General features: G+C 30.3%; 1 protein-coding gene across 1 annotated transcript in view; it reads left to right on the top strand.

Moving 5' to 3' along the window:
* Positions 1-10,873, top strand: part of LOC105621670 (probable multidrug resistance-associated protein lethal(2)03659) — a 13,443-nt gene extending 2,570 nt beyond the window's left edge. Inside the window, 14 exon segments of the mRNA XM_012203137.1 lie at positions 900-1,181; positions 1,991-2,421; positions 3,655-3,811; positions 4,042-4,244; positions 4,664-5,100; positions 5,302-5,516; positions 6,122-6,340; positions 6,886-7,069; positions 7,868-8,005; positions 8,007-8,045; positions 8,398-8,854; positions 9,018-9,393; positions 9,587-10,283; positions 10,730-10,873. Coding sequence (XP_012058527.1) covers positions 900-1,181; positions 1,991-2,421; positions 3,655-3,811; positions 4,042-4,244; positions 4,664-5,100; positions 5,302-5,516; positions 6,122-6,340; positions 6,886-7,069; positions 7,868-8,005; positions 8,007-8,045; positions 8,398-8,854; positions 9,018-9,393; positions 9,587-10,283; positions 10,730-10,873 — 3,979 coding nt within the window.
* The last annotated feature ends 1,495 nt before the right edge of the window (positions 10,874-12,368 follow it).

The following is a 12,368-nucleotide window of genomic DNA, read 5'->3' as shown; positions in this document are numbered from 1 at the left end:
ACTTTTATTTCTCTTAATAAATTACACCGAAATTAACATTTACTAAAATTAAATTATTAACTAAAATTTTAACTTTAGTTTAAAACTAATTACTAAAGTTTAGAACAATAATAATAGTAATAATAGTAATAGTAATAATAATAATAATAATAATAATAATAATAATAATAATAATAATAATAGTTTCCCAAAAAAAGAGTTCGAACTTCGAATTCTTTTTCTGGAAAACTATTTTTTTTAATTGTGTTGTAGCAAATAAACGATATATTTTATCTTTCCAATTTTATTTGGTATAGATATAACGCTGAAATCAAATATAGCTTGAATGATTTTCATTAAGTTCCTCATGTCTTCTTATTCTCGAAGGGAAAATTGTTGATTTAAATTCATAGATCTGTTGTTGTTAGTCGTATCTCTTTCATCAAATCACTTAGGATTATTTTTATGAAATTTAACAACTCGACGTTTTTAATATATTTAATAAATATTAAAAAACATTTTTCATATATTAATTATTGTATAATTGTATAATGTTATTTTGCATGTTCCTTATTAATCAGTAATATTTAATAACGTACAATTTTTTGTGTATTGCCCGATTTTAATTTTCTAAATTTGTATAGAAATATATCTTGACATCGAGTTTTCCAGAAAAAAATTCTTCTCGATTATATTACTTTAAACTTTAATTGATTGTGTTAATTTTAAACGTGGTTTTTATAGGTTTAGAAATAGAAAGAAAGATATAGATTAATTTTGCATAATAATATGTAAAGCGATGTAATATCTTGAAAAATAGCGGAAGAAATTAAATATTAGCGAAAGAAACTCAGAAATTAGACAAATTGCGGATGATTCATACGAGTAAAACATGTTTGCTTTACTTTTCTTCTTTGCAGTTGGATCCTACGCATTTTCTGGGTGGGTTATCGCCGAGATCTTGAAGTAACTGATTTGTACACCCCGCTTAAAGAACATACAAGTGGTATTCTTGGTGTTAAAATAGCGAAGGCCTGGGAGGAAGAATGCGAGGCATATCAGCGTCGGCTGGAGCAGATCGCGAAGAGCGGGTCACAGAAGAAGGTCAAGGAGCCCAGCTTGATGAGAGTCCTCATCAAGTGTTTCGGCTTCCAGACCTTATTATACGGGATCTTTATGGCCGTTATGGACATCTTGCTTAGGTATAATCAAACTTTGATGCATTTTTTATGACTTTAATGTTAAAATGGCGTCAAAATGACCTTAGCTTATTTGCTGGGAATCTCCCTCATTTCTCGCCCAGAAATTCTCTCTGAAGAATCTCTTTTCAGAGTTTTCAAATTTTTATATTTCTTGTGTTGACTAGTATAAAAAAAGTAGTATCTTGACTAGTATAAAAAAACTGACAATTTAATTCTGCGGAATTAAATCTACCATCAAACGGCTTTTATCTATCAACATGATGTCTATTAACATAATTTTCACAGTATTTTTTAATCGTGTGTGAATAAATATTTAACCAAAATAAAGGTCTAACTAAATGAATGATATATATTTATGGAATTAAAAGAAAATAAAAATTCATGAAATTATAATTGCAATTAGTAATTATGAAATTATTAAATTAAAAGCAAATTAAAATTCATTGATAAAATTCATTTTTATTAAATAATTTCCATTGTAGTTATCTTCTTTATATAAATTTTTAAACTATCTTCTATTTTACTCTAAAGTATCGTACTCTAAAGTTAAATGTTTTCTAAAATTATTCACAATCAACTTCCATTTATTATTTGTTCAGCTTAAATTTGATAAAAGTCGTAATTAAAATGTGGAAGTTCCCAGTTTTGTAGAAACTTTTACTTATAGTATGTTTGCCTGATGCATTTACATCAATTGAAACAACAGCTTGATCCAATCTCATCTACAAAATCTTCAAGATCTAATTAATAATTATATTAAATGATTATCTAAATAAGTGATAATATTTCTGAAATCTCTCATATGACAGGGTGCTGCAACCATTACTGTTGGGTCAGATGTTACTTTACTTTAACACCACGGACATCGACAAGTCCTACGCGTATGGATACGCCGTCGGAGTCATTTTGTGCTCCGCTCTTAACGTGTTCGTTATCCATCCGTACACGATAAGTATGTTGCACATGGGCATGAAAATCCGCGTGGCCTGCTGTTCACTAATCTATCGCAAGACGTTGAAGCTGACCAAAACTGCGCTGGGCGAGACTACAATCGGCCAGGCAGTCAATTTGCTGTCTAATGATGTTAACAGATTCGATATCAGTATCATATTTCTCCATTATTTATGGCTCGGACCTTTGGAAACCATCATCATGACGTATGTAATGTATGACGTGATCGACGTCGGAGTATCGTCTGTCATCGGTGTCGCTTTTTTGCTGATGTTCATCCCTTTACAAGGTGAGAAAATCTCTGCTTTGATTATTTTTAATGATAAAAGTAATCAAACGATTGAATTAAAAGTGATATGTGTGTTTTTTGTCAGCAAAGTTCAGAAATGTTTAAATTAGAAATAATTTCGCTAAATCGAATTTCAAAAATCATTTTTTTCGCTTTGGTTAAAAATTAAAAAAAAATTTCTTTGAAAATAATTATTTTTAAAATATATTGATGCAAATAGAAATAATTTTATTGACTGCAGATTTGAAAATAATTTCATTAGACCATCAAAATAATTTTATTGGAAATTCAAATTGATTGTTAAAATATCAATATTTTTTTACAGGATTACTTATCACTTTTCTAACATAATTATTTTAATGATCCAATAAAATTATTTTCAGATTTGTATCCAGAAAAATTTTAAATTCTTCAGCAAATTGTTTCCGCGTGCTTATTGAAAATATTGTGACACTGCAATGTATTAAAAAAATATTATTTTAATTTACGAAAATAACTATTTTTTAACTATTTAATATATTATAATATTATTGAACTTTCTAACTATGAAAAAATAACAAATTAATCGATTTTTTTCAAAATAAGTATATTTTTTTAGAAGCAATGAATTCTTATTAAATAAGGCTTATTTATGTTATTATTGTTATGGTTTTTTTTCATTGTTATTTATTTGTTATACATGAAACTTACGCCAGAGAATAATAATTTTCAATGTTGCTTTTAGGAATCTAAAATTAAATCTAAAATTGATTTTAAATTGTTAGAAAATTTAGAAGATTAAACGATTAATCACAAATAAAATTAAAAATAATTATGATGTTTAAGTGTAAAGTAAGTTTTTAATTTTATAAGGGAGATTTCCTTTTTATAATTAATAATCATTTTAAAACTTAATTTAGAAAGATAATGTTTACTTTCTTTGTCATTTTTAATTTATTCTTTATTTTTTATTTGAGCTTTATTATGTTCACAAAAATTCCAAAATTTTTTTCTCTTCGGTAGACTCCCCCTTACAAATACACATTAATGCTTATACTTTAATTCTGGAAAAAATTTTTAATCTTTTTAATAAAAAAAAAAGAAATTGCGACACAAAAATTATTGTATTTAATCAGTAAAACAGACGACCATAGAATTTCTTAATTTTTTGTTTACTGAATCATAGTGAACACTTTTTGTAAATCACCAATAATTTCTAATTGCATTTCATGTCTCGTTCTTGAAATTTTTTAGGATGGTTGGGCAAAAAATCGTCAGAACTGAGATTAAAAACCGCCATCAGGACCGACGCAAGGGTGCGATTGACGAATGAGATCATAAGTGGAATTCAAGCCATCAAAATGTATACCTGGGAGAATCCGTTCAGCGCGCTCATACAAAAAGCAAGAAAGTAAGCATCGTTGCTTACATTAGTAATTTTACGTTGAACAACGTGATTTGTAAAACATTGTATTATTTTATTTATAATTATGAAATTTCAATGGCCTTTTTTTTAATTATCGATATTAAATTATAGATTTAATACAAATCTGCGTATTCATATATGCGTTTCTTAGAAAAAATAAATACAATTCGATAGGAAAAAGAAAAAATGATTGACGATACAGAATTTGTTTGCAGGAAAGAAGTTAATGTCATCCGATGGGTTTCGTACATTAGAGGTGTCACGATGTCGTTCATCATGTTCACCACGAGGATGTCGCTGTTCATCACAGTGCTGGCTTACGTGCTGTTCGGTTACAAGGTTACAGCCCAGAAAGTATTCGTAGTAACTGCCTATTACAACAGCTTACGCACAACCATGACTGTTCTCTTTCCGCAAGGTATGAGATAATTAGTGCTAAAATACATTAATTATACGAATAATGTCGTCAAAGTTGATGACGCTCGTAATTTATATATTTTTTATCTCTTAATTTTTTATCTTTTAATTTCCTCTATTTTTTCTTCAAATTTTTTTTCTTCTATTTTTTTCCTTCTTTAAATTATTTTTTCCCTTTATCTTCTTTTTCCTTCTTTTAATTTCATTTATTTTTTTATCTTTCATTGTTCTATTTATTGTATTTTTTTTCGATTATATTTTACAATTTTATACACTTTTATTAGTCATATAAATTTGAGTCTCAATAATTGATGGTATAGTATATGTATACCGTTAATAATTATATATCTTTATTTTGGTGAACTACTCTACATTTTTATTTTCTTTTATTTTTCAATTCTGTTTTTTTTGGTAATTTAGGAATAACACAGGTAGCGGAAGCGAGAGTGTCCATAAAAAGATTGCAGAAGTTCTTGATGTATGACGAAATGACAGCTTCTGAGATCGAAGCAAAGAAGTATAACAAAGAAAATAATAAGGAGGACACAAAAGATGACAAGAATGCAAAGGAGTCTAATCAACAGGACGTGAAGGAGAACAATATGGAAAATTTGAAGGAAAATTTCGCGCAGAAAAAAAACGATGTGCATTTACCGAACAATGTCGAGTACAGCATCTCCATCGAAAACGGAAACGCTAAGTGGCTGGATTATGAACGAGAAGACACCTTGCAGAGAATCAACATGAAAGTGCGTCCCGGTGAACTGATCGCTGTCGTCGGTCAGGTCGGCGCAGGCAAGAGCAGTTTATTGAACGTCATTCTGAAAGAATTGCGTTTGCAAGAAGGTTCCATTAAAGTACGTTGACAATTCCATTTTTAGTTAAATATTTAAGAAATTTCAATAGATATAAAATATCGAATAAATTATTTTGTCCATAAAAATAAATTATTTAATCAATTTATTTCAAAATTTATATATATTTCTAATTAATTAAAATATTTATAAATTAACTAAATTTTATATATATTATTATTTTTTTAAATACTATTTTCACAGGTTAACGGCAAGATTGCCTATGCCAGTCAAGAACCGTGGCTTTTCGCAGGTTCGGTGAGACAAAATATTCTGTTTGGAAGAAAGATGAATCAGGTTCGATACGATCGTGTAACTAAAGTGTGTCAGTTAAAGACAGACTTCAATCTGCTACCTTATGGTGATAAGACGATTGTAGGCGAGAGGGGTATCAGCCTTTCTGGTGGCCAACGTGCTAGGTTGGTTTGTATTTATTCTAATTAGATATAGATGAAGAATGCAAAATTTATACAATTTATATCTATAATATTTAGATCTGTAAATGCAGATGATTCTCTTTTAATTTTTAAGATTTTCTTTAACATTTTAATTAGCTTTCTCTTTTTATTGTTAGTCAACGTTTTATCTTTGTTAATTTAATTATATAATTAATTTTTTATTAATATGGTTAATTTTTCATATAATTATAATTTTTTCTTGATTTTTTCTTATTTTAAAATAAATATTTTTTGCGTATATATTTAATTTTTCAGAAAAGTAAATTTTCATTTCTAAACAACTATTTAAAAATTTATGTTTAAATTTTTTACATTTGATACACGGAATAAGAGTTTTGATTTTTAACACTGAAGAATTAATTTATATATGCGTGTAATATTTTAATTAAATTTCAATACACTTAATATATGCAATTTAATAGTTTAACTTTGTTTCAAATAAAATTAATTTTATGAAAAAATTGTACAAACTCTATTTAATTTTTTTGAAAAGTTTTGTGTTGCATAAATAGTTATAAAAAGCATATCAGCACAAGCCATATTGATAAAGCGCTGATATCTTACAGAATAAATTTGGCGAGAGCAATTTACGCTGATGCCGACATTTATCTCATGGATGATCCTTTGAGCGCCGTAGACGCTCATGTGGGCAAACACATGTTTGAAGAATGCATCGATAAATATTTACGAGGCAAGACTCGGATTCTCGTCACTCATCAATTGCAATATCTACGCAACGTCGATAGAATTATCGTTCTAAAGGACGGTGTCATCCAGGCTGAAGGGTATGAATGATTTTACTGCACTTTTCTTTCTACCTTTTAATTAGTATTTTATTGCAATCTCGTTACAATTTCTTTGTTAAGGTTCGTTTATTCGTATATTTATTTTATTGCTTTGTAGAATGTTATTATTAATTTCACAATTGGATCTTTGAATCCTTGAATTCAAAAAAAGAACATAGAGATGAGTATAATTTGTAGATTGAAAGAAAATAAAATGATATTTATTAAGACTTTTTTTTATTAATATACCACAATATATACAAACAATGATTTTTATATGTGACAATTTTAACTCATCTACCCAATGGGCAAAATACGGCAAAATGATTTATTTTATATTTATTTTAATACATCAAGAATTATTACTTTTTTTAATAGAAAAAAAACTAAATATCAATATTGAGACGAAATGTTTGAATGGTTCGAATCGTATAAAATAAGTTTTAGAATTTTTAGAATATTTAGAAATTTTTAGAACATTTGCAAGTTTAAGGAAATATTTAGAACGCCGTCACTTCTATTGCTTCGTATTTTCTATTTATCAGCACTTATGACGAGCTGAGATCCATGGGTGTGGACTTCGGTCGATTGTTAGAAAATCAAGCGAAAACGGATGAAAAATCCTCTCAACCTCCCTCGACTACCGTTAGCCGCAGTAATTCTCGTACCAGCATCTCATCACTGAGTACTGTCATGACGAATGATACATCGAAACAGGAGCCCCATGAGGTAATTCGGACTTATTTTGTGACGTTACTACTGATACGTATTTTAATTAACTAAGATTTAAGATAATTATAAGAAAGTGTATTATATGTATTATATATTAAGTTATAGTCATATACAATAAATATTAGTTCATCCCTAGTGAAATCCCTAGTGAAAAAAGTTTCGCTGAAATTATTCCGTTTTAGAATATGTTAACGAAATTACTGAAAATTTGCTGAAATTTTATTGAAAGTGAATTTTTCAGCTAACATATGAAAAATCGCTGAAATTGAATTGAAATTTCTCTAAAATTTTTGCTGAAATGTCTGAAATTTTTGCTGAAATTTTGCTGAAAATGGATTTTTTAATTAAAAATTACTGAAATGAAACTAAAATTTGAAATATTGAATAAATCTGAAATATTGAAATTTTGTTAAAAAGTATTCCAAAACATGGAATATTTTATTTTTTCTATAAATTAAATTTTAATATATTAAAAAAGTATTCCTTAATAATTAATAATTAAGTAATGAAAAAAAATTCTTGCGTTTTTTATTATGCATGTATAGAAACAAGCATGCTATTTTTTTATTATTGGAATAATTTTATAAGATGATACAAAATATATACATAGAATAATTTATAGAATAAAATATACATATATATATATATACACACACACACACACATATATATATATATATATGTATATTATGTAGAATATATTATATATTATATAGAATAATATATATTATATAGAATAATTTTATATTTTGATGCCAAATTATCACAACATATTGTATTAATTGTTAATTTCAGATGGCTGAAATGCGAACGATAGGCAATGTTTCCGGTAAAGTATACACGGATTACTTTCGTGCTGGTGGCAATTGGTACATTATATTCATAGTGGCTATGCTTTGTATAACAGCACAATTTGCGGCTAGCGGCAGCGACTTTTTTTCTCGCTCAATGGATTAATATAGAGGAAAACTATGTTAGTGCGTCACTATGTGTACAATAAATAATATATTTATTATTTAGTTATTACATCACTTTCAATTCTAGTTTTGTTCACAATTGTTTCTAAAGATTGTGTCAGTTTTTATTATAATATTATATATAAAGAATTTGAAAATAAGTAATTATTATTGCCGGAAAAAATTCAAATTTGTAATTTAATTCTCAAAAAAAGAACAAGGACTTTTCCTTAAAATTAAAATACGAAATTTTTAAGAGGGAGAAGTTTTATTTTTAAGTACGTGAATAAAACAAGATTTATAAAAAAGTCTCTACAGATTGTTCCGCATATTGATTATATAAGAATTATTAATTATATCATTTTATAGATGAACGAAACGGACGACGGTGTTGTAGAAAACTCAAATAGTCCTCTCACCCGCATGCAGTGCATCTACATTTACAGTGGGTTGATTGTGCTAACAATCATCATCACCCTTATCCGCTCATGGACGTTTTTTTGGACATGCATGAGGGCTTCAATGTGTTTGCACGATCGCATGTTTCGTAGCATCAGTCGCGCCACTATGCGATTCTTCAACACTAATACATCGGGACGTGTACTCAATCGCTTTTCCAAAGACATGGGAGCGGTTGATGAGATGCTGCCCGCTGCGTTTATTGACTGTCTTCAGATCGGTATAGCGCTGCTGGGTATTATCATTGTGGTAGCCACCGCGAACGTGTGGCTGCTGATACCCACAGTGCTAATTGGTATTGTCTTTTATTACATGAGAATCTTCTATCTGGCCACCAGTCGTAGCGTCAAGCGTCTTGAAGGCATCAGTGAGTATCGCAAATCCATCTTTTGATAGAATAGACACAGTGTCTTCGATAGAATAAGATAAATTCTATCACAGATAGAAATCACATCATTAATTTCATTTTTAATTTACGATTAAATTTTAATTTTTCGGGTAAACTGAATGGAATTTCTAATTTTTCTTAGCACGTTCGCCGGTCTTTGCTCACCTGAGCGCGACACTTCAAGGATTATCGACGATTCGCGCGTTTGGGGCGGAAACGATTCTCACGAAGGAGTTTGATAATTACCAGGATATTCATTCGTCCGCATGGTACATCTTTATCTCGACCTCGCGCGCCTTCGGTTTTTGGCTGGATGTTTTCTGCGTGCTGTATATCACGTTGGTCACGCTGAGCTTTCTCGTGCTAGACAACTACAGTCAAGGTTCAATGGATGGCGGATATGTAGGCCTGGCGATCACGCAGAGTATCGGTCTCACCGGGATGTTCCAGTGGGGCATGCGTCAGAGCGCAGAATTGGAGAACCAAATGACTTCGGTGGAGCGTATCCTTGAGTACAAGTACTTAACTCATTTTTTAATATCTTTGATATTTATTCTCCTCGACTCCACGTCGCGTGCATATCTTTATATACTCGGATCGAATTACCACGAATATTTTGAAAAACATTAGATTCTAGGACTGGATAAAAATCCGTGCAGCAGTCAAAATGTAAAATAACATCCAGTTAATATATTTTCAATCTTTTTCCAGCAAAGTGGACAGCGAGCCTCCTCTCGAAAGTGCTCCTAATAAAAAACCCAAGCCCGAATGGCCGCAGGAAGGCAAGATCGAGTTCAAGAACGTGTTTTTGCGCTACGCACCGCTGGAGCCGCCGGTACTTAAGAATCTCAACTTTATTATCTTTCCGCGGGAGAAAATTGGCATCGTTGGTAGGACCGGCGCTGGCAAGTCATCCTTAATCCAGGCGCTCTTCCGCCTGTCCGACATGGACGGTCTGATTGAGATTGATGAAGTCGACACAAACCAGATCGGCTTGCACGATTTGCGTTCCAAGATCAGTATTATCCCTCAAGAACCGTTCCTGTTTTCTGGCAGCCTAAGACGGAACCTCGATCCGTTCGACTCGTATATGGACGAACCACTATGGCGAGCTCTTGAGGAAGTCGAGTTGAAGGAGATGGGCTTGGAAGCCCACATTAATGAGGGCGGTTCCAATCTCAGCGTCGGCCAACGACAATTGGTCTGCTTGGCGCGAGCTATTGTGAGGAATAATCCAATACTCGTACTGGATGAGGCGACCGCGAATGTGGACCCGCGAACAGACGAATTCATTCAGACAACTATCAGGAAAAAATTCGAGAAGTGTACAGTGTTAACGATTGCTCATCGACTCAACACTGTTATGGATAGCGATCGTATCTTGGTGATGGACGCCGGTAACGTGGTGGTGAGCCAATTTTTCTTTATTTTGTCTTTTTACGAATTTTAGAGCGACCCATCAAATGAATTTAAGCAGACCACAAAAGCTTTCTTTCTTTCTATGTTTGTGGAAAATCAATGTAACGAATTTATCGATCATTCTTGTGACATATTTTATATTTCTCGTTCCAGATTATGAAATTTTTTTTACCATCTTTTAAAACAACATAAATTATACTTGGATTTATATAAATATTATATTTTCTTGTATGAAATCCTACGAATTTATCCTTTGATCATTTTTGTACTGTTTCGTTAGAGTTTTGTTGAGTAAATCATTTATTAGTTGAATTACAAAATCTTTGACTATATATAGCTAATACTGATTAAGAAAATGCTTCATTTCTTATTTATGTATTAGTCTCGATATAAACTATCTTTTAAACGCAAATTTTTATATTATATCGTACACAGGAATTCGATCATCCTCACGTGCTGCTGCAAAAAGACACGGGCTATCTGAAGAGCATGGTGCAGGAGACCGGCAAAGCGATGGCGGAGGTTCTAACTTCCGTCGCTCATGACTGTTATCAGAATCGTGGATTCACGGCATTTTGATGTATCCACGAGTTAACTTTTTGCAATTGCGTCTGATGAACACTATGATTAGATCATGAAGATTCCGACAGTTTTTACAATTATTAGGCCAAATTCTGATTTTAAAAACAAGAAAAAAAAGTGGAACGCGCAGTTTGAGAATTTAAAATTCATAATCGTCTACTCTCTCACATGTTTATCACCGTATTCTACATTCTGTTCGCATTGAAATTTTATTTTATTCTATAAAATTTATTTTATTCTGTAAAATTATAGGACGTCATGGTTTAGGATATTATAATGCAAATGAAATCTAAAATTAATTAAATGTTAATTAAGCTAGATATATATAGTAGATCTAGAAATGGTTAAAATTCAGAAGTTAATTTGAAGATAAAAAAGAAAATAAATATACACGTAATAAACGTAAATAAATAAGAACGATAAAGATTATCAGATTTATGAGAATGTCAATAGAATATTAGAGTATTCAGACTGGCGAAAATGCGTTGGCGGCACATTAAATTAATAATCGTTCTGCAAGCTGTACAGTTCTATCTACTTATCTTTCATTTTAATAATCACATTCCCTGCTACTTTGATGCGCGATTATCGCCAGTTCAGCAAGCAATGAAAATTTGTAAAACTCGGATCACGGCGCAACTGCTGTTACAGTATTATTACATTGCATGATACATTATTTTTATATCAGTCTAGACCTAGTTATTTCATCAAGAAGTCTGAAACTTAACCTGTTGGATTACTTATATCTCATATCGTGAGTAAATTACCATAAACGCGTTTAAAGAAGAATTTTTTTATACATATAGATACTTACAATATATGTGTATATATATATATATATTGTTATGCTCGCACGTTTTACATGGAGAACACATTAATCGCACTGAATAAATGTGCACAACAGTACAACAAGAATGAGAACTTTATTGAGAAATGACAGAAGTGTTAAAACTCTGAACTATAAGATGTATTATAGAATTATTCAGAATGAAATTTCGATTGGAATTATTCCCTTTTTTAAACACAATAGAAATCTAAGGAAAACGAAATAATTCCGATCAAAATTCATTCTGATTTATTCTGATAGATGTCCTGAACATAAAACCATTATATTGTAGAGAAATTCTCTTTTGTGATCTGATTTCTTGACGATCGAGGTGGCCTGAAGTACGGGAGAGACTTCGGCGCAATATATATATACATATATTTTTTTAGAGATAAGCTCGTTAGAATATGCGAGTTAAACATAAATGATTACAGCATAGATAAATGAAATATAATAATATTATAAAAAAAGCGCAGAAGAGAAAAAAGAGGAGAATATAAATGCAAAGAAAAAGCAGGCCTGATTTTTATCACTGCACTTTAAAATTTTCTGTCTTACTGTCTTTTAAATAGTCTTTTAAATGTCTTTTAAATTTTAAATAGCTATTTTATTTTAAGTATATATATATATATATATATATATATATATTGTATTAGTTTAGTACAA

Source organism: Atta cephalotes, assembly GCF_000143395.1.
Source record: "Atta cephalotes unplaced genomic scaffold scaffold00035, whole genome shotgun sequence".
Taxonomy (NCBI): Eukaryota; Metazoa; Arthropoda; class Insecta; order Hymenoptera; family Formicidae; genus Atta; species Atta cephalotes.
Note: the sequence above shows the minus strand (reverse complement) of the source record. Positions and strands in the feature narration are given on the sequence as shown.